The following is a 23511-nucleotide window of genomic DNA, read 5'->3' on the forward strand; positions in this document are numbered from 1 at the left end:
GGGAAGTGAGCCTGCCCGCCGTCTCTGTGTCTGCGTGTGGGGCGTCCAGGTTAGCTTCCGCCGCGGTGCCACCCCCGCACCCGGGAGGAAGTCCTGTTCCAAGGAGGACTGCTTGCTTCAGGGTTCGTACCCTCGGCCGTGGGCGGACTGGGCCTCTCAGGTCCCAGCCCGGCCCGCTGGGCAGGAGAAGTGATGGAGGAGGGGCCGAGGGACCGGCTGCTTCCACGACTCCTGCTGCCCTAGGATCCTGGCCGCAGCCGGGAGTCGTGGCGTGAGTGCGTGGCCGTCCTGGTGTGGATGGTGCCTGGCCGTGGGGCCCTGCCGCTGGCTTCCGCCCCGGAGGGTGCGTGGCCCTTGCTGCAGGCCGGTGCCGTTGGCCATGGGGCAGGTGGTGTGGCCTGCAGAGGCTTTGCTGCCGGGCTGACTGCTGGAAGAAGACTCACCTGCTGCTGGAGTCCTGTGGAGAAACCTCGCGTGCTCTCCCGTCTCGGAGGCCGTCTTCACTGGCAAGTGGGCTTCGAAGTTCCGAGACTCTGTCTGGCTTATGGCTTCTGCTTGCTTCTCCGAGCTGTCAGGCTGCCCAGTGACAGGGTCGGCCCCTTCACCGGCCGTGTGCAGGCGGCTTGTCTCCTGACGCCACGTCTCCTTTGTCCCCAGGTATGGTCCTCGTGCGGAGCGAGAACGGGCAGTTGTTAATGATCCCCCAGCAGGCCTTGGCCCAGATGCAGGCCCAGGCCCACGTGCAGACCCAGCCCCAGACCAGCATGGCGGCCCGCCCCGCGACCCCCACAAGTGCCCCTCCCGTCCAGATCTCCACCGTCCAGGTGAGTGCATGCGTGCCGGGCACTGGCGGCCCCTGGGGAGTCTGCAGGCGTCCTGTGAGGGCAGAGAGGGGCGGCCACATGCCGCCCTCCATTGGGAGGCTCGGGGAGCTGGTGCTGCATCCGTGCTCCGCGAAACCGTGGCTTGGTGGCCTGGACTCCGTCCTGTCCTGTCCTCTGCTGTGACTCTACCTCCTGTGCCTCAGTCTCCCCTTCTGCAAAGTGAACCCCGCGTACGTCAGCTTTTCCTGTTGCGGAGGCACGTGGGGGCATCAGGAGATTGTACGCCTCCCCTCCACATGTGTTAGGCCTTTGGGGTTAGCTCAGGGATCTCTCCCCGGAGACCTGGGTGGGGGCACGGTCCCCCAGTGCTGACACGTCTTGTCCACACCCCGGCTTCCCTTTGAGTGCGTGCTGGCACGCTGCCCATGTCTCTGTCTCCCAGACGCTTTCTGCTGGGGCTGTGAGTCTGTTGTTCTGACTAGTGGGCCAGTGAGTACCTGAGGTGGACACCGGTGGGGGCTCGACATCCCTGTGATACTGGCTGTGTCCCCATGGTGGTGAAGGCCCACGGTGCAGACAGAGGCCTTGGGTGGGCTGAGAGAGCCATGTGGTGCTCTGTCGCTCAATACCGGGGACAGCTGAGAGCAGTGCGCCCCAGGCCCGTGGGGTCGTGGGAAGCCAGGTGCACGCTCTAGTCCGACCGCCCGTGCCACCCGCTCCGGCCTCGTGCTGCCTTCCCCTTGACTTGAGGTGTCAGTGGGCCGCCCGGTCACTCCTTTACCCCCTCGCCTGCAGCGCTCTGCCTCCCCCCGCCCCCATGCAGGGGGCACGTGCTTCTTGGTTCCTTAGTGCTTGCGAACAGGCGTGCAGGAGGCGCGCCCAGGGACGGTTCCGGATCCTCGCTTTCTTGACAGCCCGTGGCTGGTAGACTTGGCTGAGGAGGCCCAGCGATAGCTCTGTCACCGCACACGTGTCACAGTACGCACGTGGTTGGTCACATGGCTTTTCCTCTGCTAAGAAGCGCTGCGAGTTGGGGTGGCCCTGCTGGCGACCGTAGCTTGAAGCCTGATGCGCCGCGGTGTGCGGATCTGTGCCAGGGCGGGGAGCCCGCCGCGCAGGCCGCAGAAGTCGCTGTCCCTCGTTGCTCCTGTCAGACGACGCTCGCTTGTTTCTCAGGCACCTGGGACCTCCATTATTGCGCGGCAGGTGACCCCGACGACCATAATCAAGCCAGTGTCTCAGGCGCAGACGACGGTTCCGCCCACCACGGCGCTGCAGCGCTCGCCCGGAGTGCAGGTGAGGGGCTGCGGGCGCGGTGGGGGTGCTGGCGGGGCCTCGCGGGGCACGTGCCGGGTGCTGAGCCGAGCTTCGGGAGGCCGGCGTCCTGAAGACGGCGTGTTTTCTCCCAGTGCTGACAAAGGACAGGTCAGGGTTCCTTTTCTTTGGAGCCACGTGGATTTTCCTAGTGGCAGCGAGTTGAAAAGCTTCGCGCTCTGCCGGAGGTGTGATGAGACGCGTCACTTGTTGACGCTTGGTTGAGGCACCTGTGAGGCCGAGGAACCCGTGGTGTGGACGGTGCGGGCCCGGCTCCCGTCGCCCTCTCTGTGCGGGGGTGAGGATGGGGTCTCATTGGGGAACGGGGTTCCCGTTGCTCAGGTGTGTCACGTGAGGGGTCAGGGGCTTCCAGAACTGGCCGTGGCCTGTGTGCTGGCCACCTGGCTGCCCTGACCCCGGCCCCCCCCAGCCCATGCCCTCTGCCAGGGACGAAGCCCGGTTCCAGAGACCCTCCTTGTCGGCCCGCTGGGGTTGGTGTGCGTGTTTGTTCTTAAAATGGTGTCTTCAGCTGCGGGGGGGGCAGGTGCTCCAGAGGAGGCCCCGAGCCCTCTTGGCGGGTGGTTTGGCTAATGCCGACGGCTCAGCCTCTGATCTGGAAAGCCGAGAAGGGCGACCGTGCACCGGCGAGGCCGGCCGCGCATCATAGCAGCTGCTCTGGGTGGCGAGTTCGGAGCCGCTCGAAGGCGCATGGTTCTGAGTGGTTCAGCTCTGAAGGTGTTCGTGCGTGTCCGCCACACGTGCGGGGTTTTCAGCTTTACCACTCGGTGCCGGGTGTCTGCCGGGCGCCGGGACTGCGCGGCCGTCGCTTGTTGCTGTGCGTCCCCAGCGTGGTGCTCGGGGTAGGCTCTGTTCCCGCTTCCCGAGAGCGGTCCGAGATGGGAGCCCCGGGGTGCGGGGTGTCCGGGAGGTGGCTGTGGTCCGGGGCTCCTGTCCCTCCGGCGGCTTCTTGTCTGTGCCGTTCGGTGTCCGCGTGGGTGACGTTGCTGTCTGAGGCAGCGGGAGGAGCCCCCAGAGCTACGTGGTGGCCTAGCGTGTGGCTGGAGTGCTCCGGACGCTTCTTTGGTCTGCTGTCTGCATGCCGGGCTCTGTCTCTTGGGCACGTCTGAGTTGTAGTTACAGCGTGAGGCCACTTTTCTGACAAGGTCCTGAAGCTCGCGGTGTGTTTGGCATCACAGTGAGTGGAAAGTGACTGATCGAAGTAGGCAGGCCCCATCTCTGCACCCTACAGGGGAATGCGGATGTGCCGGGCCGTTGGAAGAGAGAGTGAGGGGTTTATCTTGAGGTAGAGGGAAACCCCGACAGGATGGAGGTGCCTGGGCTCTTTGTGGGCATCAAGAAGCAACCCCTGTCCCCCTGGCTGCCCGGAGCCAGCTGCTTGGTGTGGCCCGCCATGCTTTCTTCCTCTGTAGCGTGCGGCGGTTCTGGCTGCAGTGGTGCTGTGTGTAACAGAGGACACGGGCCGTGAGGAGTGAGCTTGCCATCTCCTCCTGCTCACACTCGTCGCTGGAGACCAGAGTCTGCAGCCGGGATCCCTTGGTGCTGGGCGGACTGTGCTGGGGCTGGCCGAGCTGGCAGGCACTGTGGCGGAGCGGACAGGCTGCACACAGCTGTGCTCGGGGACGCTGAGTCCCCGAGCAGAAGCCGCGAGAAGGTGGTGCTGACAAAGTTGGAGGGACGTGCAAGGCTATGTTTATGAGTCAGATGTGTCTCGTGAGACACACCAGTGAATACGCTCGCGGTGTCTCACGTGGAAGGAAACCTCGGGGCTCCCCAGGGCTGCAGTTCGTGTCGCCGGCGATGTCGGTGTCCAGCCGGCCTTGGCCTCCGTGAGTGTGTTCAGTCACGTGCTGCCCCTGCTCACACCTGCCCCCTCCAGCACGTGTCCACTCTGAAAGCCCCTTTCCCTGATGTTTCTCGACGAGACCCGCTGATGCAGAGCACAGTGGCCGGTCAGGTGGCGGAGGCGCTGCCTGCCCGCCGCCGCCTGCCCCGAGGTGACGCTGGTGACCACCTCGCGTCCCCAGCCTTCCCTGTGTCTGGCCTTTGCACGAGTCAGGTGACACATTTTCAGCTGTTGTTTCTCTGTTTGGCTTTTCGTTTCTGGGGGAGAAGCTGATTTACGAGGGCGGCTCGTACACCAGGCTGGGCCCTGCTGGGCCATGCTGGGCTTCCCGGCTCGCTTCCCTGGCCAGGCGCGCCATCTCCCTTTCCTCAGCGTGCGGGTCTGGGGCTCTGGGGGCTCCTGTCTGGGGCTCTGCCTGCTGTGGGGTCTGGTTTCCTTCTGGGCATGTGAGGCCCGTGTCCACAGCGCCTGTGCTCACCTCGCATCTTGGACTCTTGTAGCCTCAGCTGGTTCTGGGTGGCGCCGCCCAGACGACGTCCCTCGGGACGGCGACGGCTGTTCAGCAGACGGGGACACCTCAGCGAACGGTCCCAGGGGCCACTACCACCTCCACAGCTGCCACGGTGAGTGCCCCCTTCGGGGGTGGGAGAGAGGCGCCTCGGGGCTCCTGCTGCCCTCGTCCGCCTGCCCACAGCCTCCCTTCCTCCTGGGCCTGGGGACCTTGGCCTCCTCAAGGTGGGGTGTGAGGGCAGCGGCCTCAGAGGGGCAGCGGGCAGGCCCTGTCCCCTTGCTAGGCTTTCAGGCTGTGCAGAAGTCCACCGTGAGAGGAGCCCTAGCAGTGGCCTTTGAGGACAGGGCCCGTGGGCTGTATGGAGGCCGCCGTCTGTGGAGCAGTGCCGCGTTCCCTTTAGTCACACAGTGTCTCGCACGTCCTCTGGCCCCCGGGGTTGGACTTTATTGGGCTCCCTTCTCTCATTTTGCTGCCCAGCACTTTCCGTTCTCTTCAGTAGCTGAGTTTAATTTCATTCCTTATAGTGTGTGCTTAGAGAGGAGCTTTTCTGTACGGCGCCGCGGCGTTGTGCGGAACTTCTTGCAGGTCCCTCTCGGTCCCGGCCGCGGGGGTTCTCCCACTTAGCATTCCGAGGGTCGAGCTGCCAGCCGAGCGGGCGCGGACTTCACCGTGCCCTCGGCTGGCGAGCCGACCTCACCGGCAGCCTCGCGAGAGTCCTGCACTTTCTGGGGAAGAAGTACATACTTCGTAGACGCGGATGCGCGTTTCCATTTGCCGGGGGCCGTGCTGGAGACCCACCTCACCGCTCCTTCACTCGGGTCTTTTTAACTTGGATCCAGGAAACCATGGAAAACGTGAAGAAATGTAAAAATTTCCTGTCTACGCTAATAAAGCTGGCTTCGTCTGGCAAACAGTCCACGGAGACCGCCGCTAACGTGAAGGAGCTCGTTCAGAGCCTGTTGGTAAGAGCGCAGCCCCAAGCCCCAGCCTGAGTGAGTCTGGGGGACACACGGGGCGGGGCGGGCACCGAGCAGGGGACGTCCCGCCGCAGGTGTGCGTGGCCCTGCCGGGCGCTCAGCCTGGGCTGGCTGTCTGGGGACCTCACAGGCAGGCTGCCGTGGGGGCCTGTACCCCGCACCCCGACCCTATGCAACCTCGGCGATCGCCAGCCTGGCCTGCTGCCCGGGGCATCCACCCGCAGAGAGCAGGCCCCATTGGTGGCCACTGGAAGGTGTCTGGTCGGCCTCAGGAGCATTTTTTTTTTTTTTTTAAAGATTTTATTTATTTATTTGACAGAGAGAAATCACAAGTAGATGGAGAGGCAGGCAGAGAGAGAGAGAGGGAAGCGGGCTCCCTGCCGAGCAGAGAGCCCGATGCGGGACTCGATCCCAGGACCCTGAGATCATGACCTGAGCCGAAGGCAGCAGCTTAACCCACTGAGCCACCCAGGCGCCCATCAGGAGCATTTTTAAATGCACCTGATAGAGGGTGTTTTACAGGCTTTCTCTCATGTCTCTGCTCTAGCGTCTAAGATGGAGATTTGCAAACCCGCCACAGGCGGGAAGCAGAGTCTGTGAGGCCCCGTGTCCCGTCTCCAGGCTTCCCCAGTGACTGAGTCAGACCCAATCTTGCAGCTGCTGCGCCCCCTGCCCGCCGCCCCTCCTTCCCAGGCCCACACACGACGCGGCACGGACGGGCCCTTGTTAAAGACCCCTGCCACAGGTGATCGGCGCAGCAGCGTAGGGACCCCCTGGGGCCCTCGAGAGCCTGGCTGCCACGCACGGTCCTGACTGCCTCCCCCGCTGCCTGCGGCCGCTCCAGCTGCGGCTCCGTCAGCCACGGGCGCCGTGCCCAGCGCTGTCTCCTTCGGCCCGATGGTCCCTCCTTGCTCTGCTCTCTCCTTGTAGCCCCTTTGTTGACGGAACCTGGTGCTCCGATGTCTGGGCTGTGAGCCTTTCTGTCTGTGCTGCTGGGGTTTCGGCTCAGGTTCTGGGCTCGCCGGGCCTTCCTTCCCGGTGCAGCCACCCGAGAGTGGGTGCAAAGGGGAGACCCTCGCCCCTGCGGTGACGAGCTGAGAGACAGTCATTCTCAGAGATGCCTCTGGCTCCTCTGAGGGGTGGCCCTGTGCCCTGCTCGTGGCCCGTGCGAGGTGTTGTCCGGAAGGAAAGCGGTTACGGTCCCGCAGGAACATGATTCTTTCAGACCGTGGGCTTAAATATTTTCAGGGAACTTAGAGATTGAAAACTGATCTTACCTCCCAAGAGAAACAAGAATTCCTGGCTCTTCGTTATATTTGTAACAATTCCACCTTCTAATGAAATTTTTTTTTTAATATTTTATTTATTTATTTGACAGAAAGAGAGACCACAAGTAGGCAGAGAGGCAGGCAGAGAGAGAGAGAGAGAAGCAGGCTCCCTGCTGAGCAGGGGCCCGATGTGGGATCCCAGGACCCTGGGATCATGACCCGAGCTGCAGGCAGAGGCTTAACCCACTGAGCCACCCAGGTGCCCCTAATGAAAATTTTTAAGGAAATCAGTGTCTCTCTTTCATCTCCGCAGTCCCGTCTGTAGTCCCCACTCCCCAGCCGCCGCTCGAGGAGCTGCTGGCTCTCGCTGGCCCTTGCTTCCCAGATGGTCCGGCACGGCACCCCCATCTCCCCTCTGTGCTCTTGTCAGGGCCAGGACCCCTGTTCTGCCCTTGTCACAGCCCTTGTGGCGCTCTGGGTAGTGCTGGCAGCTCCCTCTCTGACATTAGCGTTCGTTAGCTTGGGGCTTGCGACATGGACGCCAGACAAGAGGGCACAGGTCAGGCAGAAGCTCATGTTCTCCCGTGGGGCCCAGGTGCTGGCCTTGCCTCGAGGATGGCTTGTGATGTCCCAGCCCTGCTCCCCTCTCTTTCCCTCCCCACCCTCAGACCACACTGGCTTTGGTTTCTAGAACAGAGTCATGCCTCCTGCCATGCCCTGGGCTTCCTCCCGGAGGCTTGGTGTGGGTCTTTGGTGTAGGTCATTGTCTCTTCTGGTGACGGTGTCCCTGACTTCTCCTGTGCTGTCCCCTCTGTTCCCACCCAAGACCTGGCAGAAAGGACACTGATTGCCACTCAGGACACCAGCACACGCTGAATTACGGGATGTGTGTGTTCACTTCTGTTCACGGGAGAATGTTGTTGTGGTTTTGTTTTTAAGGATGGAAAGATCGAAGCAGAAGATTTCACTAGTAGATTATATCGCGAACTTAATTCTTCACCTCAACCTTACCTTGTGCCTTTCCTGAAGGTAATTGTGCAGCCCCTGTGCAGCCTTGTGCACGGGTAGGTGGAGGGGGAGGGGAATGTGGTGTCCCCGCTGGGCTTGAGGGCGGAAAGTGCCCTGTGATGCTCATGAAGGTTCTCATCAGGAGGCTCTTCTGTGCGATGGGAGACCCCTGACCCGCGCCTGCAGAGGGGGTGGGGAGACGAGGTCAGGGCGGGGGGGTCACCGGTGGGGAGCAGGGGCTTGGGGCATCAGGGCGCTGACACCCCCGCGGTTGAGTGGCGGCTCGGTCTCCGAGCAGCAGGTTTCTGGGTCTGTGAGGAGGAGCGCCAGTGCTCGGGCCCCGCCGACCCTGCATCTGTCTTTCTGCCCAGAGGAGCTTGCCTGCCTTGAGACAGCTGACCCCCGACTCCGCAGCCTTCATCCAGCAGAGCCAGCAGCAGCCGCCGCCCGCCTCGCAGGCCACCACCGCGCTCACGGCCGTGGTGCTGAGCAGCTCGGTCCAGCGCACGGCCGGGAAGACGCCAGCCGCCGTGACCAGCGCTCTCCAGCCCCCTGTCATCAGCCTCACGCAGCCCACACAGGTTGGCGCTGGCAAGCCGGGGCAGCCCACGCCGCTGGTATGAAGGCGAGAGCCTTGCCTGTGCCCCCGCTGCCCACCTCTTAAAGCCTTTGGCCACGGCTCAAGGAGGCCTCCTCACGGGAGGCAGGAGAGCTCCGGCGGGGGAGGCGTGGGTGCTGCCCCAACCGTTCGAGCACGAGCCGGAGGCCAAGGTCCTGCGAGGCTGGGCTCGTTCTCAGGAAGACGAAGGAGACCTGTGGGCTCCGAACCCACGGGCCTGTCCCCTGTGTCGTGGGGGATGTTCGTGCTTTAAACGGACATGGTGTGTTTGTAGGGACTCTTCAGCGGGATGTCACCTTTGCTTGGGAGCAGTGGCCCCCGGTCAGGAAACAGCGTGTGCCTGGTGGCAGTGGTCAGGCAGAGTGTGGGGGATCTCTTGTCTTGTCTCGTGGCCTCGAAGCCAGCTGTGCAGCCACAGTTCGGGCCCCGGTGGGCTAGAGCTGCAGGTTGCCGGTCAGTGATTCACGGCGCGGGTCCAGGGCTCTGGGCTCCGCAGCTGGAGGAGGGAGGTCTTTGCTGGGAAGAGCGTGTAACTGTGCTCGGTGGCTGGGCTCCCCAAAGGAGATGAGGAAGTTCGCTGTTTTTGTTTTTAAACTTTCAAGCGGATTTTGTTCCTTGAAGTTAAAAAATCTCCACTGCACAGGCCCCTTGTCACTTGATAGCGGGTTGTAAAACGTGTTTAATTGTAGTGGCCGCTTAACTGAGTAGGCGAGCAGCGTCCGCTGGGCTCTTTGCCCCCTGCTCAGGCGAAAGCCTCTGTCTTCGCGCTGACGGTGGTCATGGAGGCTTGGAGCTGGTGGATGAGAGCTTCTCGCCTGCAGGGCTGGGAACTTCGTTGCAGGGTCGGGGTGGGTGGGCACGCGAAGGTGTGTGTGAGAAGTCAGGGCTCTCTTTCATCCCTTTCAGGCGGAGGGGCAGAGATTTGCAAGCGTAGGGCTGCCCTGACCACCGGGGCTCATCTGTGTGCAGGCGCGGTCTCAGAGAGAACCGGGTCGGTCTCGTCTTCCCTTGAAAGCTTTGGGCTTCGGTGCGTGGTTGTGAACGGGCTGACTGGTGCTGGTGGCTTAGGGTCAGGGGCCGTCTCGACCAGCAGGGTCGCTTCTGTGTTCCACTTCCCTGGTCCTGCCGGGCGCGCTATGGCTGTGTGGGGGACTGCAGTGCGGTCTGGCCCGAACCTGGCCCATTCCCTGCCTTGAAGCCTGTTGAGACGTAAATCTCAGCCTCTCCCCTGGGTTTATGGCCTGACCTGACGTGCAGCACCTCGGGGCGATAGCGCCTTGACTCTCCCGCTGGTGTGAGTCTTCATAGGGTTGTTGCGGAGACAGTTTGGTTGCAGGGCACTGCCGTCCCTTCGGTGAGTGTCCCATAGTCCGGGGCATACACAGCTGGACGCCTTCGTGGCATTTAGAGATGGGTGCTTCTCTGTGAAGCTCGGAGTGCTGCTGTGTGCGGGTGTGGTGCTACACCGGCCACAGGGCCTTAGACGGCTGGCTCCCCGAGCGGAGGCACGGGCGGGAGTGTGCCCCCACCGACAGGGCTGCAGGCTGGGCCAGGCTGGGCCGCGCCACGCGGGCTTGTGATCTGGGGCAGTATGGACGTGGCCGGGGCTGGACTCTGCTCTGGGGGTGTCTCCCTGAGCGAGCCTTGCATGTGTGCGGACAGGTCCTGATGGGGAGGCATTTGGAGAAGTTCTTCGTCAAGTGGGACCCTCGGGGCAGGACTTGGGAAAGCCGACCTCCCCCTGGTGTAGAAGGCGGTGCGCCTCTTAGAGTCCGTGGAGGAGGGAAGACGCGCCCTGCAGCCCCCGGCAACTGTACCCCCTGCTGGGAGTGGGGGGAGGCATGGGTCCCACGCCGGACCGCGGAGTCAGCCCGCCTCCTCCCTGCACTGACTGCAGGACCGCAGGCCCCACGGGCGGCTCTGCCCCGAGAGCTCACCTCCACTGCAGCCCCTGACCGGGGGGGGGGGGGGAGGGTGTCCCGTTCCCGGCGGGCGTCCGGCCGGGGGCTGGGGTGTGTGTTGGCGGCTCTGCGAGGGGGAGGGGACGCGCTGATGGGCCCTCGGCTCTGCCCAGGTGATCCAGCAGCCGCCCAAGCCCGGAGCGCTCATCCGGCCGCCACAGGTGACGCTGACGCAGACGCCGATGGTGGCGCTCCGGCAGCCGCACAGCCGCATCGTGCTCACCGCGCCGCCGCAGATCCAGCTGAACCAGCTGCAGCCGGGTGAGGGCCCCTGTGGGCCAGGGGGGCTGCCTCGGACTTGGTGGGCAGGGGGGTCCAGGGTCAGACTCGGCTAGACCCGCTGGTTCTGCCTCAGGCCTTGCCTGCCCTCGGCAGAGCCCCGCGGGCTTTAGGAGAGGAGACACCCGAGTCTCTGCCATTGCCCACGGTTTCGGGTGGGGCGTCTGGCGCTGAGAGCCGCTGAGTGGCGACGGGTGAGCGGGGCTGCCCCCACCGGGCTCAGAGCCCGCAGAGGCGTGTGCGGCGCCCGTGGCGTGCCGGTGGGTATACCGTCGGTGTCTTCCGCTGCAGTCCCCGTGGTGAAGCCCGCCGTGCTCCCTGGAACCAAAGCGCTCTCTGCCGTCTCGGCTCAAGCAGCTGCTGCGCAGAAAAACAAACTCAAGGAGCCCGGGGGCAGCTCGTTTCGGTAAGGAGCGGGCCTGCTCGCCCTGAGCACAGCGACCCCAGGCTGTGCAGCGGGTGGGGGTCTGTGCCCGGGGCCGGCCTTGCCCACAGCGAGGGCCTCTCTAACCTCGATACCGTGCTCTTTGCACGCTTCATTTTGACCTGCATGTGCACGTTTCCCGGCAAAGTCAGCGCAGGGAGGTTTGCTGCAGATGCGCAGCGGGAAGCAGAGCAGCGCCCTTCGGGGTCCGAGTTCACAGCAAAGCTGTCGCAGCGTTCTGAGTGCGTCGTGCTATAGCACAGAGCGCCTCCCTTGCCCTTCTTTTAACTTGGAAACTTCTGGAAATGCTGTCCCAAGGGCGCTCGATGAAGCGGGGCTAGGGGCTGCAGGTTAGGGACGCAGAGTACAAAGGCTGTAGGGTTAACGTGGGTGATGGTAAAGCCGCGGGGGAGGCCGTGTGTCTTGGGTTTTCCTGGGGCTGCCCCCTCCCAGACGGCATCCCGGAAGCTGTTGGTCAGTGGAGCAGGGTTGGCGTCAGTGGGGTGTGGAGGGCCAGTGCCCGGTGGGGGCGGGGAGCTCGTCCCTGAGGGAGGGGGCACACCTGCAGGTCAGAGAAGTAAGAGAGCAAGGGCCGCTGGGAACCCGGGTGTCTTCCTGCAGAGGGAAGGGAGTTAGGACGGTCCCCATGGTCCGGGGTGAGCTTGGGGTTCAGTGTCTGGACGCACACGGGAAGGAGAAGAGGCTCGGCGCCCTGTGCCCGGGATCGGAGGTGAGCACACCTGGCGCTCAGACCCCATCTTCTGAGAGCTGCCCTGCTCTCGCCACCCAGACGCCCGAGAAAGGCTGGTCCTGGGGTCTCTGCTGGTGCATCTCGTTAGGTCAGAAAGCAGTGCCGGAACTGACAGAAGTCACTGGAAGGGCCTCCTCCCCACTGCCCATGTCTGTAGTGACAGACTCAGTTACTGGCTGAGACAGGAAAGCACAAGCCCATGGGAATGAATAAACGGGAAGCTTAGGAGGACGGGGGAGCCGGCAGGGACCCCCAAGGCCTGGAGCTCGAAGCACGCCAGGAAAGGGACCAAGGAAACCCAGTTCTCCACGGGGCTCACGGGACATTCTTGTCACAAGGGATGTGGCTGTCCAGCGGGGACACAGACAAGCCGAAAGATGCCTGGCCTGTGGCCGTGCGGGTGTCGCGGTCACGAGAGCCAAGGAAAGGCTGGAGAACGTTCCAGGCTAAGGAAGCTGAGGAACCCCGCGGAGGGGTGGCTGTGAGCGTGGCTGGTGGCCTGCTTGCAGAGGTCGCCCGGCTGTGTCGGGGATGACGCCCGTGGGCGCAGGGAGCCCCCAGGGGGTGTTCTGGGGTGGGGTGGGGGAAAGAAGGTTGGCAGCTTCCCTGCAGGTGTTTCAGGAAGAAAAGAGCCCTCCCCCCCCAAACTCCCGCTTTTCCGTAACTGTGACTGTTTCAAGAATAAGTTGATGTTCTTTGACTTTTTAAAGAAAGGTTTCACTTGGGACAAACTCCTGGAAGCTAGGAGAGTAGCGTTCCTGGGTTTTGCTCCCTCAACGTAGCCCTGCCTAGGGGAGTCCTCTGTGCACGTCCTCATGCCAGGACTCCTGGGCAAGCTTAACCCCTGCGGGTCTTCCTGTAGGAGAACCGTGTCACCTTGAGAGAAGAGCGCTAGGCTTCCTTGTTGAGGTGACGCCATAGTGCCGGCGGGAGCTGGCAGGACACATGCCTGGAGGGGCATCGGTGTGCTTTCTCCATGGGTCCCCCAGGGCAGGCCCCCGAGGGCACCTCCTGGCGCAGCCTGCGCTCAGCCAGCGTTCTCTTCTCCGAAGGGATGACGACGACATCAATGATGTGGCCTCGATGGCGGGAGTGAACCTGTCCGAAGAAAGCGCGCGGATATTAGCCACGAACTCTGAATTAGTGGGCACGCTGACACGGTCCTGTAAGGACGAGACCTTTCTCTTACCAGCGCCTTTACAAAGAAGAATCTTAGAGATAGGTATGTGGGCGTGCTGCCGCCCTCGCAGGCCCCCGGTCTGCCCGCCAGGCCGTAATCCTTCATGCAGGGCTGCCCTCGGCGGTGGCTTCCCAGCGGGGCGTGTGGGCCCCAGCGAGCACACCCGGTGCCTTGTGCCTGTGTCCTGCACGGTTGGTGCCGGTGGTTCGCAGGTAGTGGCAGCGGTGTAGACCACCCCCTCCCACTCCGAGGGGTGCGCCTGGGCTGCCCTCACGTTGCTGCGGGCGGTGAGTCGTGGGCGTCTGTAAAGTGTCGCTCACCCCCAGGGAGAAAACACGGCATCACGGAGCTGCACCCAGATGTAGTGAGTTACGTGTCCCACGCCACGCAGCAGAGGCTACAGAACCTTGTAGAAAAGATATCAGAAACGGCTCAGCAGAAGAACTTCTCTTACAAGGTAACGCGCTGTCCTCCTACACTTTCCTGCACCAGGTGCCGGGGGCAGCACGAGTGTCTCACCGAGCTCCGTGTCGGGAAAGATGCCGTCACTCTCGGCCCATAGGGATCTCTGGTGCGGTGTGCCCGGCCAGCGGAGGAAGCCCAGCCTGCATGAGGGCACCCGGCAGGGGTCTAGCCTGGGTTGGGGCTGGGGTGGAGGTGGTGAGCCCAGCTTCGGAGGCCGTGGGGCCTCTGCCGGTTCTGCCCTGCGCTCCTGCGGCTGCTGGCCAGCCAGGGGGCACGCCCTAGGGGCGCAGGCTCACACCTGCTCCCGTGCCTCGGACCACTGCCCCGTTTGGTTTTGTGGAGGGTCCCCTGCCTCTAAGGGGTTGGCTGTGGGGCAGGGTCTGCCTTCCTTGTCCTTCACACGCTAGTACTACTTGGAAGGGCCCAACCCAGTGAGGCTGGTGCGGTGGGCAGGGCAGTTAAAATAACAAACCAAGTGATACCGGAGCGTGTACCGTGGGAGCACCTCTGAGCCCCGCACAGCTCGCCTGAGACTCACTAGTCAGCATGTTAGCACCCGGCCCGTCTGGGGACCAGGGTTCGGGTGCACGGAGGCCCTGTGGGACCTGCTTGGGGAGGTGGGGCAGCGTGCAGCCCCTATCCAGGCCGCTCTTCAAATTTGTGACTGTGTTTTTGCCTTTTTGTAGGATGACGACAGATACGAGCAGGCAAGTGATGTCCGGGCTCAGCTCAAGTTCTTTGAGCAGCTCGACCAAATTGAAAAGCAGAGGAAAGACGAGCAGGAGAGAGAGATCCTCATGCGGGCGGCCAAGGCAAGTTCCCGCACCTCACGGAGTGGCTCCCTGCCCCGGGCCCCGGGCCCCCGTGCACACGCTTGGGACTCTGGGAGGCCAGCACGGTGCTGGGGGACCGGCCCTGCAGAAGATGTGATGTATGTGGTTTCGGAGGGGCCATGGGTGTGATGTGGACCTGAAGTGCAGGCCGTGGTAGCCGTGGTGGCCATGCTGGCCCCCACCTGTCAGATTCCTGTGTCTGGCGGGCGTGGAGGTGACCGCCCCAGGCTCTTCTCTAGTGGGAGAGACTTCACAATAATGGTTGTTTTTTCCTGTAACGTGCAGGCTGAATTTTCATTTTCTGACTGTAAATAAGCATTTTAAAAAGTAGTGTATGTTGTGTCGTATGATCTGGACATTATATTGTGAATAAGAGAACGCCTATTAGATAATAGACATTTAGGTCATAACTTGAACTTTTTTGTTTACTTTAAAAATAGTCTCGATCCAGACAAGAAGATCCGGAACAATTAAGGTTGAAACAGAAGGCAAAAGAGGTGAGCGCTTGTGGTCAGAGTCTTTGCTCCGTGCCTGGGAATGGATTCTTACGTAAACTAAACGTCCACCCGAAGGACGGGGAGGAAAGTGGTGGCGTTTCTGTGACGAAGCCCTGAGGCGTTCGCAGGGTGTGGACGCGGCGTCCTACTGGACGCGTAACGGGTCCCTTGTTGCAAGCCTTCGGTCTGTCACACACAGTGTGTTACTTTCTGAGCTTCTCAAGACGCGTGTCTGTTCTCGCTTTATGGTTTTTCGGGTTGCAGGATCAGCTTACCGTCACAGTCAAAACAGTGAAGAAATTGTAATTTAGACAAAGATCGCTTGATGTCTGTTGCTGTCATGGTAAGCACAAGTCAGGTCATGAGGTGACACCCTCGTTTCTCTTTCAAAACGAAGATGCAGCAACAGGAGCTGGCGCAGATGCGGCAGCGCGACGCCAACCTCACGGCGCTTGCCGCCATCGGGCCCAGGAAGAAGAGGAAAGTGGACTCGCCGGGGCCAGGGTCGGGGACAGAGGTATGTTGTGGCGCGGCTGCCGGCTGGCAGGGGTCTTGTGAGGGCTTCCTGCCTCTGCCCTGCAGGTCGCAGACACGCCTGAGGGTCGGCCTTCCTGCCTGTGCGTGAGGCTCCCCCTTGGGCTACTTGCATCCCGGGTCTCGCTGACTCGTGGGCGTGCCATGAGCCGGCAGCTCTGCCCGAGAGGAGGTTCGCTGGCTGGGCCTGGGTGCTGTGATGTTGGACCACCTGTGGAGGGAGCACGGACAGGCTCTTTCGAAGCGTGGCCTTCCGGGGACGCCTGCTCCTCTGGGGCAGCATATGGGACACGGCCCTGAGCTGGACAGGGGCTCTGGCCCGTGTCTGTCCAGAATTTGTTAGTTTCCTGTGATATTTCACATGGTTACATGCCTGACTTCGGGGTTTTGTTACTTTTGCTTCGATCCTTGTTGGAAGAAAACACGCATGGCCTTTCCCATGGACACGAGGTCACCGCTGCTGGCGCCGATGCTGCTGGTCCAGGCCGGCGCCAGTGGCGTTCCCTTCGCCCCAAGGGCGGTGCCTGGCATTTCTTGAGGTGCGGCACGCGGATGCGGGGTTCTCTCCACTTCTGTTTACTCGTGAGGCCTAGCACATCTCCCCCAGTTTTGAATATTTTCCCTGAGTATAAAATTCTGGGTTGACAGTGTTTTTCTCATTTAAGATTCTCTTCTACATTGTTGAATGCGTGGTGTGCACCCAGATAGGTGTCGTTTAATTTTCGGGAAGGACACGTGAAGGATATGTGCACCCCAGGACCAGGCGCCTTCGTGTTCTGCGCTTTCTCCCCTGTTCCCGGGGCCCTCTGTCTCCTGCCGACGCCTCTCTCACCTTCAGGGACACTCCCACTCAAATGCTCTGCTGTCTCCTTCCAGATCACAGAAAAGGGAGGTTTCCCAGCATGTTTCCCAAAATTGTAAAAGTCTTCTTTTTCTTCTTCTTCTTCTTCTTTCTTTTTTTTAAAAAGATTTTATTTATTTATTTGATGGAGAGAGACACAGCGAGAGTGGGAACACAGCAGAGCGGGTGGGAGAGGGAGAAGCAGGATCCCTGCGTAGCAGAGAGCGATGTGGGCTCGATCCCAGGACTCTGGGATCATGACCTGAGTTGAAGGCAGACGCTTAACGACTAAGCCACCCAGGTGCCCCACAAACCTCTTGTTCTTTTTTTTTTTTTTTTTTAAAGATTTTTTTTTATTTATTATTTTACAGCGATCACAAGCAGGCAGACAGGCAGGCAGAGAGAGAGGGGGAAGCAGGCTCCGTGCTGAGCAGAGAGGCCAATGTGGGGCTCGATCCCAGGACCCTGGGATCATGACCTGAGCGGAAGGCAGAGGCTTAACCACTGAGTCATCCAGGCGCCCAAACCTCTTATTCCTAAAGAGCTGTAATGTCTGTGTGACCATCATTCTCCTGTGAAAGGGGGATCTGTTGTCTCCCCGGCCCCACCGAGGTTACGCCTGTGGCCTGTGCCTGCCGCGTCTCCCTTCTCTAGCTGCACTGAGCGCCGTCTTCATTTCTGCAGGTTTGTCCGGGTTGTCTCTGGACTGCGTTCTCGACACGTAGCCTGCTTGGGGTTCTGAGGTGTGCAGGTTGGTGTTTTTCTTCAAATTTGGGACATTGTGGTCTTTATTGCTTCAAAATTTTTTTTGTTTCGGTCTCTTTTTTCCGAGGGGCTTTCCAGTTACACGTATGTTAGACCTGACGATGTTGCCCTTGGGTGTCTGACACTGTTCGGTTTCTTCCATCTTTCTTCCCTCAGTCCTCACTCGGGACGGTGCTGGTTTCAGTCTCGGGGTTCCCCGAGCACGCGGAGCCGCGGCGGCGGCGGGGAAAGCTGTGGCGCCAGCCAGTGACGTGCTCAGTCGCCTGTTTGTGCCTCTGGAGTTTCCAGTCGGTCCCTCCCAGGGCTTCTGACTCTTGCTGGGGTTCTCTGTCTGCTCCCGGGCCGGCACGTAGGGCCTCCTCCTGGGCCCGCGTAGAGAAGCTACTTTAGTGCGTTTGCGAGACCAGTGTCCAGGCCGCCTCAGCGTCCGTGTCCAATCACCGCTTCTCTCCCCAGCGTCGGGTCTCGTGCTCTCGTTTCTTTGCGCGTCTAGTGGTGGCTGCTCGATGCTGGGTGTTGTCGGGACGGGGTGAGAGACGGGCTTCATCTCCTCTGAGGGGTGCTGGCGCGCCCGACAGCAGGCGCTTCCCCCGGGCCCATGTGCTTTGGTTTTCACTTTGCTGCCGGTGCCCCCGGGACCAGGTGGGACCCCCGGCATGCCCCACCTTCCCTGCCAGGGTTTGGCCTGAGGCTTCGGTGCGGTGGCTGTCACCCTTGGGAGTGAGCTCTCCTCCCAGGAAAGGCCCTCTGGCGTCTGGGCTGGGCGGGCTGGGCGGGCTGGGTGCTGGGGTGGGAGCAGGGTCTTCCTGGCCGGGCGGGCCGGGCCACGATGACGCCCGTTGTGGCCGTACATGTTCCTCACTCGCCGCTGAAGGTGCGCGCGCCGTCGCACTGCCACGCGCTGCCTCTGCCCCTTTCAGCTGCCATCAGCGGTCGTTCCCGAGGACCGGACTTCCGCGCTGGCAGTGGGCAGCTCTTGGGTTTTCTGAGTCTCATTCTCAGCCATGGTTTTTGGGGTGGTTCTTGGGCCAGCATCCCCGAGTTCTCACACACGGACGGCGGTTTGTGTCCTGTGTCCCCAAAGGTCCACTTCGATCGCCTTGAAGTCCTTGGCTCCCATTTTCTTTCCTTGAGAACGTTAACCATGTCACGCTGGGTGTTTGTTCCCGGCGTCGAGTGTCGCCGTTCAGGCTGGTGATGGTCTCATTATACTACTCTCGGATGTCGTGTTCTGTTCTTTTTGCCCAAAGGATTCCTTTTTTTTTTTTAAAGCGTTTCTAATTGTACTTGGAATTGGTCAGCCTGGGTCTGCCTGGGTCAGCGTTCTGGGGCCGAGTCCTTCCAACCACAGTGGCAGGTGTGTTTTGATTCCAGAGCGCCTTCCTCCTGGAGGGCTCCCCCGGCTTCCTCTGCGGGGGTTCTGGCCGTGGGGCCTTGTGTCGACTTTGCCGTCGCCATTCCTGCCTCCCTCGCGGCCCCTCGCGGCCCCTCGCAGCCCACGCCGTCCTCAGGCGGCCCCCGGCGGCTCTGCTTCTCCAGCTTCCCTTCTCATTTGTCCGGACTCTGGCACCCTGTGTCCGAGCTTTGTGGGTTCCAGCTTCTCTCTCGTGACTGCTGCTGTTTTCTTACTGTCTTTTAAGTTGTCTAAAGGTGGAACGTTGCAGTTTCGGTCTGTCGTTGGAACGTCTGCTCCCGGTGTCTGCGCGTCAGTCCGGGTGTCCTTCCCTCTCCCGACCTTTCTCCTCGTGCTGACCTCTGTGCGGTCGGCCTTGGCGCTTTCCCGTGTTCCTTGCATGTGAATTTAGTTTTCTTGAACTCTTAAGAGGAGGTGGAGTCTGAGGTTATCTGTGAGCCTCTTGGAGCTCCTCTGATGTCCTTGTGTGGTGACGAAACGCGTCTGCTTGTGTCCCAGGCCCCACAGCACTGCTTCCTCCCTGACATGCTCCTGGACCGCCTTGGGTCCCCACTGCCCCATCACGCTCTGCTTCAGTTTCCCCCTCACGGTCTTACCTGCGAGAGGTCCTGTGCTGATGGGAGCCCTGGGGAGGCCATGTGGCCACTGCTATGCCCTGGGACAGACCCAGCCCCAGGCACAGCCGCTGCCTCCCTTTCTGAGGGCCTGTCGGGTTTCCAGGCCTGGCGGTGCCCGTTGGTGTCTCTAGCTTGTCCTGCACGGTTCTCTGCTACTGTTCAGCTGCCTGTGGCTTATCTCTGCTGACTTGGGTCTAAATCCGGTCTGCTCGTTTCCAGTGCAGCCGGCTGGTTGCTATAAGTCTTACATGGGCCTTTGGGAGGATCAAGAAACAGCTGCGCCTGTTCCTTCCCAGGATATAGTGATTTTCTTGAAAAGAGAGAGCTTTCTTCCCACTGAGAATAGGTTCAACCTACAGGAAAGTTGTGGGAGTGGCACACGGAACTCCGTTTAACTTCTGGAGGTTGCATTGCCTGCGGCCCTCCCGGTGTCACTGCTTGTGTGTGTGCTACACGTGTGTACCTACGCAGTCTCCCTGGGATGAGATGTCCTGCACCCCCAGGGGCCGGTGCTGGGAGGCGCTGTGGGGTGCTGTGGGGCGCCGTCGGGCGCGGGGCCACTCGGCCTCCCAGCTGCTCCCGCCTCGCCCACAGCCCGGCAGCATCTCCGGCTCCGTGTGGGGCACCCGGCAGGCTCGCCGTGCAGTTCTGTTCTGAATCTCCTGCTCCGGGCCGTGCTGAAGAGGGCGGGATTGCGTGTACGGGCGGCCTTCGCTCTGAGTCCGGGGACCGGCAGAGACGCCCCCGTCAAGACGGGTACTCTGTGGAGCCCATCACGTCAGGTGGCCTGTGTGTGGGGACCTTCCTGCTGACCTGCGCCACGGCCCCGGGTGCGGCCTGCTCAGCCACGTTCCCCAGTGTCGTCCCCTTGGTTCTGCTGGTGTGTGTCAGCGCCTGGGGAGGACGTGCTCCAGGGTCCCGCAGAGGCTGCCTCTGTCCTCCACCAGCCTCAGCACCCAGTGCCGACGGCTGCCCACCCCCACGGCCGCCATCACGGGCCAGTGTGACGGTGTGTCCGTGGCCCTTCCGCACCTGCTAGCTGCCTCCTGCGCACGCAGCCCCTCCTCCCTTCACCCGTCTGCTCGCTTGTTTCTCGGCGCCGGGGCAGGGACTGTGGACTGTTGTATTCAGTGCGTTGTAATCAATACTCTCGTTGTTTCTAGATTTGGGCAGTGGAAGCCCCTTCAGGCTGGTTTCTAGATCCTTTTGAAATGTCTCTCTCATTCTTGAAGCACCGTGCTCTTACCGGCATGAGTGGCGTCCCGGAGCCTCTGGTGCTTCCCTGCCCCCCAGCACTCTGCCAGGAGCCCTGGTTCCCTTCGGGGAGGGGGGCTGCTGTGTGGAGGCCGGGGTCTGAGCTGTGTGTGGGTCGGATGCTGTTGGGCGTTCACGCAAGTTCAGGTGTGCACGCGCGCCTGCCCTCCCTGTCTCTGACGCAGCCTCTGCGCTCCGGCCGGTGGCCTGACTCCGATCTGCACATGGGGCTGCTTCGCGGCCCCCACCCTGCTGATGAGTCCTTCTCCGTGAGGACACAAGTCCCCACCATTCGCAGAGCGTCCGGCCGTCTGCTCAGCACGACCAGCTCCCCAGCCACTTCGGCTGCTGGGGTCCCGGTGCTGGGAAGGGCGGGAGGCCGATGGGAAAAGCGTATTGATTAACTTTGACTCGGGTGTTAAGATGTGTCCGCGGTACGTACTAAGGAGTAGGAAAAGCTTGCGACCCGCGGGGAGAGCCGGGCATGAGGCAGCAGCTGCAGTGAAGCGCGGGGACCTGAGCGACACGGCGGAAAGAAGCAGGTCGCCAGAGACCGTTCTGGGAGTTCTTCCGTCCGTTGTTGCTTTTGCCTGTTTTTGGACTTCAGGGGGACGCTTGTGCCTTTCGTCACCGGAGGTAGTGCTCAGTTCCTTCTCTTTTTTTTAGTTTAGGTGTATTTCCTTTTTAAAAGGAAACAGTTTATCTTGAACTGATTTTAGCTTTGTGGAAAAGTTAGGATGTACTCGAGCGTTTCTGTGTACCCCTCACTCAGCTTTCTCCAGTACGAGTTATCGGAGTGATGGGCTGTTAACAAAACCTTACCTGATTCTGTTTTTCAGAATTTAATTTTTTAATATCACAATGGATTTTTATGCTTTAGAGCAGCTTTAGGTTCCCAAAACTTGGATGAAGGTACAGAGAGTCCCCGCGTGCCCGCTGCCCCACCCCCACGCCCCACGCACGGCCTCCCCGAGCGGTGCAGGTCGCACAAGGATGAGCTCACACGGACACGCCGCCCTCACCCAAGTCCGAGGTCACCCTCGGGTCACTGTGGGCGCCGAGCGCTCTGCGGGCCGGGACAGACGCAACGGGACCTGGTTCCGGCTTCATCGCGTCACACGGAGCGGTCCCCCTGGGCGCCACGTGCTCGTCCTCACCCGACCTCCAGCTGCCCTGGGACCACTGGTCTCTCTGTGTCTCCGTCTGTGTGCCTTTTCCAGAAGGTCGCAGAGCTGGGATCACAGGGCGGGCGGCTGTCCAGGGCGGGCTTCCTTCCCTGCCATGCGTCCGGCTCCCTCCCCGGCTTCCCGCGGCTTGAGAGCGCATCTCTCCTCGCCCTGAATCCGGTCCCGCGTCGGGATGGACCCCCGTGTGTCTGTCCGTCGCCTGCCGAAGGACGCCTAGGTCCCTTCCAAGTTTTGGCGGTCAGGGGCGCAGCTGCTGTCAGCACCGGGGGAGGTTTTGTGTGGAAGCGAGCTTTCCACTCTTTTAGGGAAACGCCACGGTGTGTGGTCTCTGCAGCGTGTGGCTTGGGATGCTTGGTGTGGCAGACGCGGCCTTCCAAGCTGCCTTTCCAGGCGCCAGGCCACGTGGCGTTCCCGCCAGCCACGCGCGAGAGCGCCCGCTGCCCCGCGTCCCGGCCGGCGTGGGGTGCCGTGGGCGGGGCGGGTCTGGGCTCTTCTGAAGGGCGAGCAGGCGCTCTGCACTGGAGCTCCTGCGGTGGGTGGTTTTCCGGCTGCCCCTCTCCGCTGGTTCCGCTGCTTCGTTGCATGGCTCAGTACGTTCAGGCGCTTCTGCTGCCGTTTGGGTTCCGTGCCGGACTCCCCCGCATCTGGTTGGCTGTAGGGGGGCCTTGAGGTTCTAGGGAGCAGAGCTGCGGACAGCCCTGCAGACACCGAGCGCCGTCCTCGCCGTTCCCGCCCCTCCCCTGCGGCCCGTGTGCGCTCTGCGTACCCCTGCGTTTTCTTACGCCCCCTTTTACCTTCCTTGAAGGGCCGTGTGCAGGCCCCTCTGCACGCGCTGTTGTCACTAATGTATTCCGGAACTCGGTCTCATTTCAGGAAGACCCTCCGGGCTCTGTCCTATAGCAACCCGCGTACTGCGGCTGGTCGACCTCCGCCCCGTGGGCAGACCGTGCCGGATCCGGTAGCCGCGTGCACGAGCGTGTCTGCACGGCTGGGGGGCTGCTGGGGGGACGTGAGGCACACAGGCAGCCCCCTCCGGACGGTCGTGTGCGTCCCTAGCCGCGCAGCGGTGGCCTCCCCATGTCACCTATACCACGTGTGGTCCAAGTGTCTGGTCTTGCCCGTGTGATGGCATCATGGTTCGTCTGTGTTTGTGACTGTGCTGTGGGGCCTCAGGGCGTGCGTATTCTCATGGTAGGGTAGAGAGCTTCATGGGTTTCCATGACATGTACCCTGCTGATTATGCTGACCGGTTTCTGGTATCCTGGCTTATTTTTGTCGATTTGATGTGTTTTGTCTTGGGTGCGGCGATTCGAAGCCTCTGTTACTCGTGTGTTTCTCTTTATCTCCTGCAGCTCCTGCTTTGCAGCGAGGAGCTGGGTGTGCGTGTTCTCTGGTGCCTACGTGTTCCTACGTGTCACATCTTCTGTGAGCTGTCACTCTCACCGTTAAGAAAATACCCGTTTGTCCAGTGGGCTTGAGTTCTGTGTCCTGAGTTGGGACCATCATGCTGTTCTCTCTGACCCCTAGAAGACCCCTGTCCCCCCTTCCTGGTGGTAGCCACGTCTCCTGTCTGCAGCACACACTCAGTCTTGTTTTCTGGGCTGAACAGGAAAGATTTTCTTTGAATAGATGAATGAATGAAGCCCGTTCACCTTTATGGATAATGACCAACATGCTTGGTCTTTTCTCTTTCGTGATATTTTTATAATAATTTGTACTTTTAATGTTTGCTGTGATTGTCTTCCTCTAAAGGGTATGTTCTTTGCTCTTGAGTTAACATTTTCTGTTTGTATTTAGGAAGTTTTAGAATTATATTTGGGTTATTTTTGCATGTAAACCTTATTAAATGTCTTCTGTCCCTTGGTTTTCACTTAACTGTTCAGCTTCTTGGTTCCTGTGGGTCCCGGGGTCCAGTCACTGCCTCATGGCCGCCGGTGAGCCTGCCCTGTGTGGTCTTTTCCCTGGCTCTCTGCGTCCTGGTTACAACACATGGCCTTCCCCCGACCTCTGTGTTCGTAAGGGCTTCTCCCGTGGCGCTGCCGTGCTTACCCCGCCCACCTCTTGGGTGATGGGTGCCCATCCCATGGCAGCGTCTCCGGGAAGGCCTTGGTGCAGGGTCCCCTG

General features: G+C 61.3%; 1 protein-coding gene across 1 annotated transcript in view; it reads left to right on the forward strand.

The window, feature by feature from the left end:
• TAF4 (TATA-box binding protein associated factor 4) overlaps positions 1-23511 on the forward strand; it is a 65217-nt gene that overhangs the window by 36229 nt on the left and 5477 nt on the right. The window contains 13 exon segments of the mRNA XM_032350164.1: positions 658-824; positions 2001-2120; positions 4503-4625; positions 5353-5475; positions 7698-7787; positions 8138-8383; positions 10460-10607; positions 10917-11031; positions 12853-13022; positions 13307-13437; positions 14132-14257; positions 14719-14775; positions 15173-15292. Of these exon segments, the coding sequence (XP_032206055.1) occupies positions 658-824; positions 2001-2120; positions 4503-4625; positions 5353-5475; positions 7698-7787; positions 8138-8383; positions 10460-10607; positions 10917-11031; positions 12853-13022; positions 13307-13437; positions 14132-14257; positions 14719-14775; positions 15173-15292 (1736 nt within the window).

Source organism: Mustela erminea, chromosome 7 (assembly GCF_009829155.1).
Source record: "Mustela erminea isolate mMusErm1 chromosome 7, mMusErm1.Pri, whole genome shotgun sequence".
Taxonomy (NCBI): domain Eukaryota; kingdom Metazoa; phylum Chordata; class Mammalia; order Carnivora; family Mustelidae; genus Mustela; species Mustela erminea.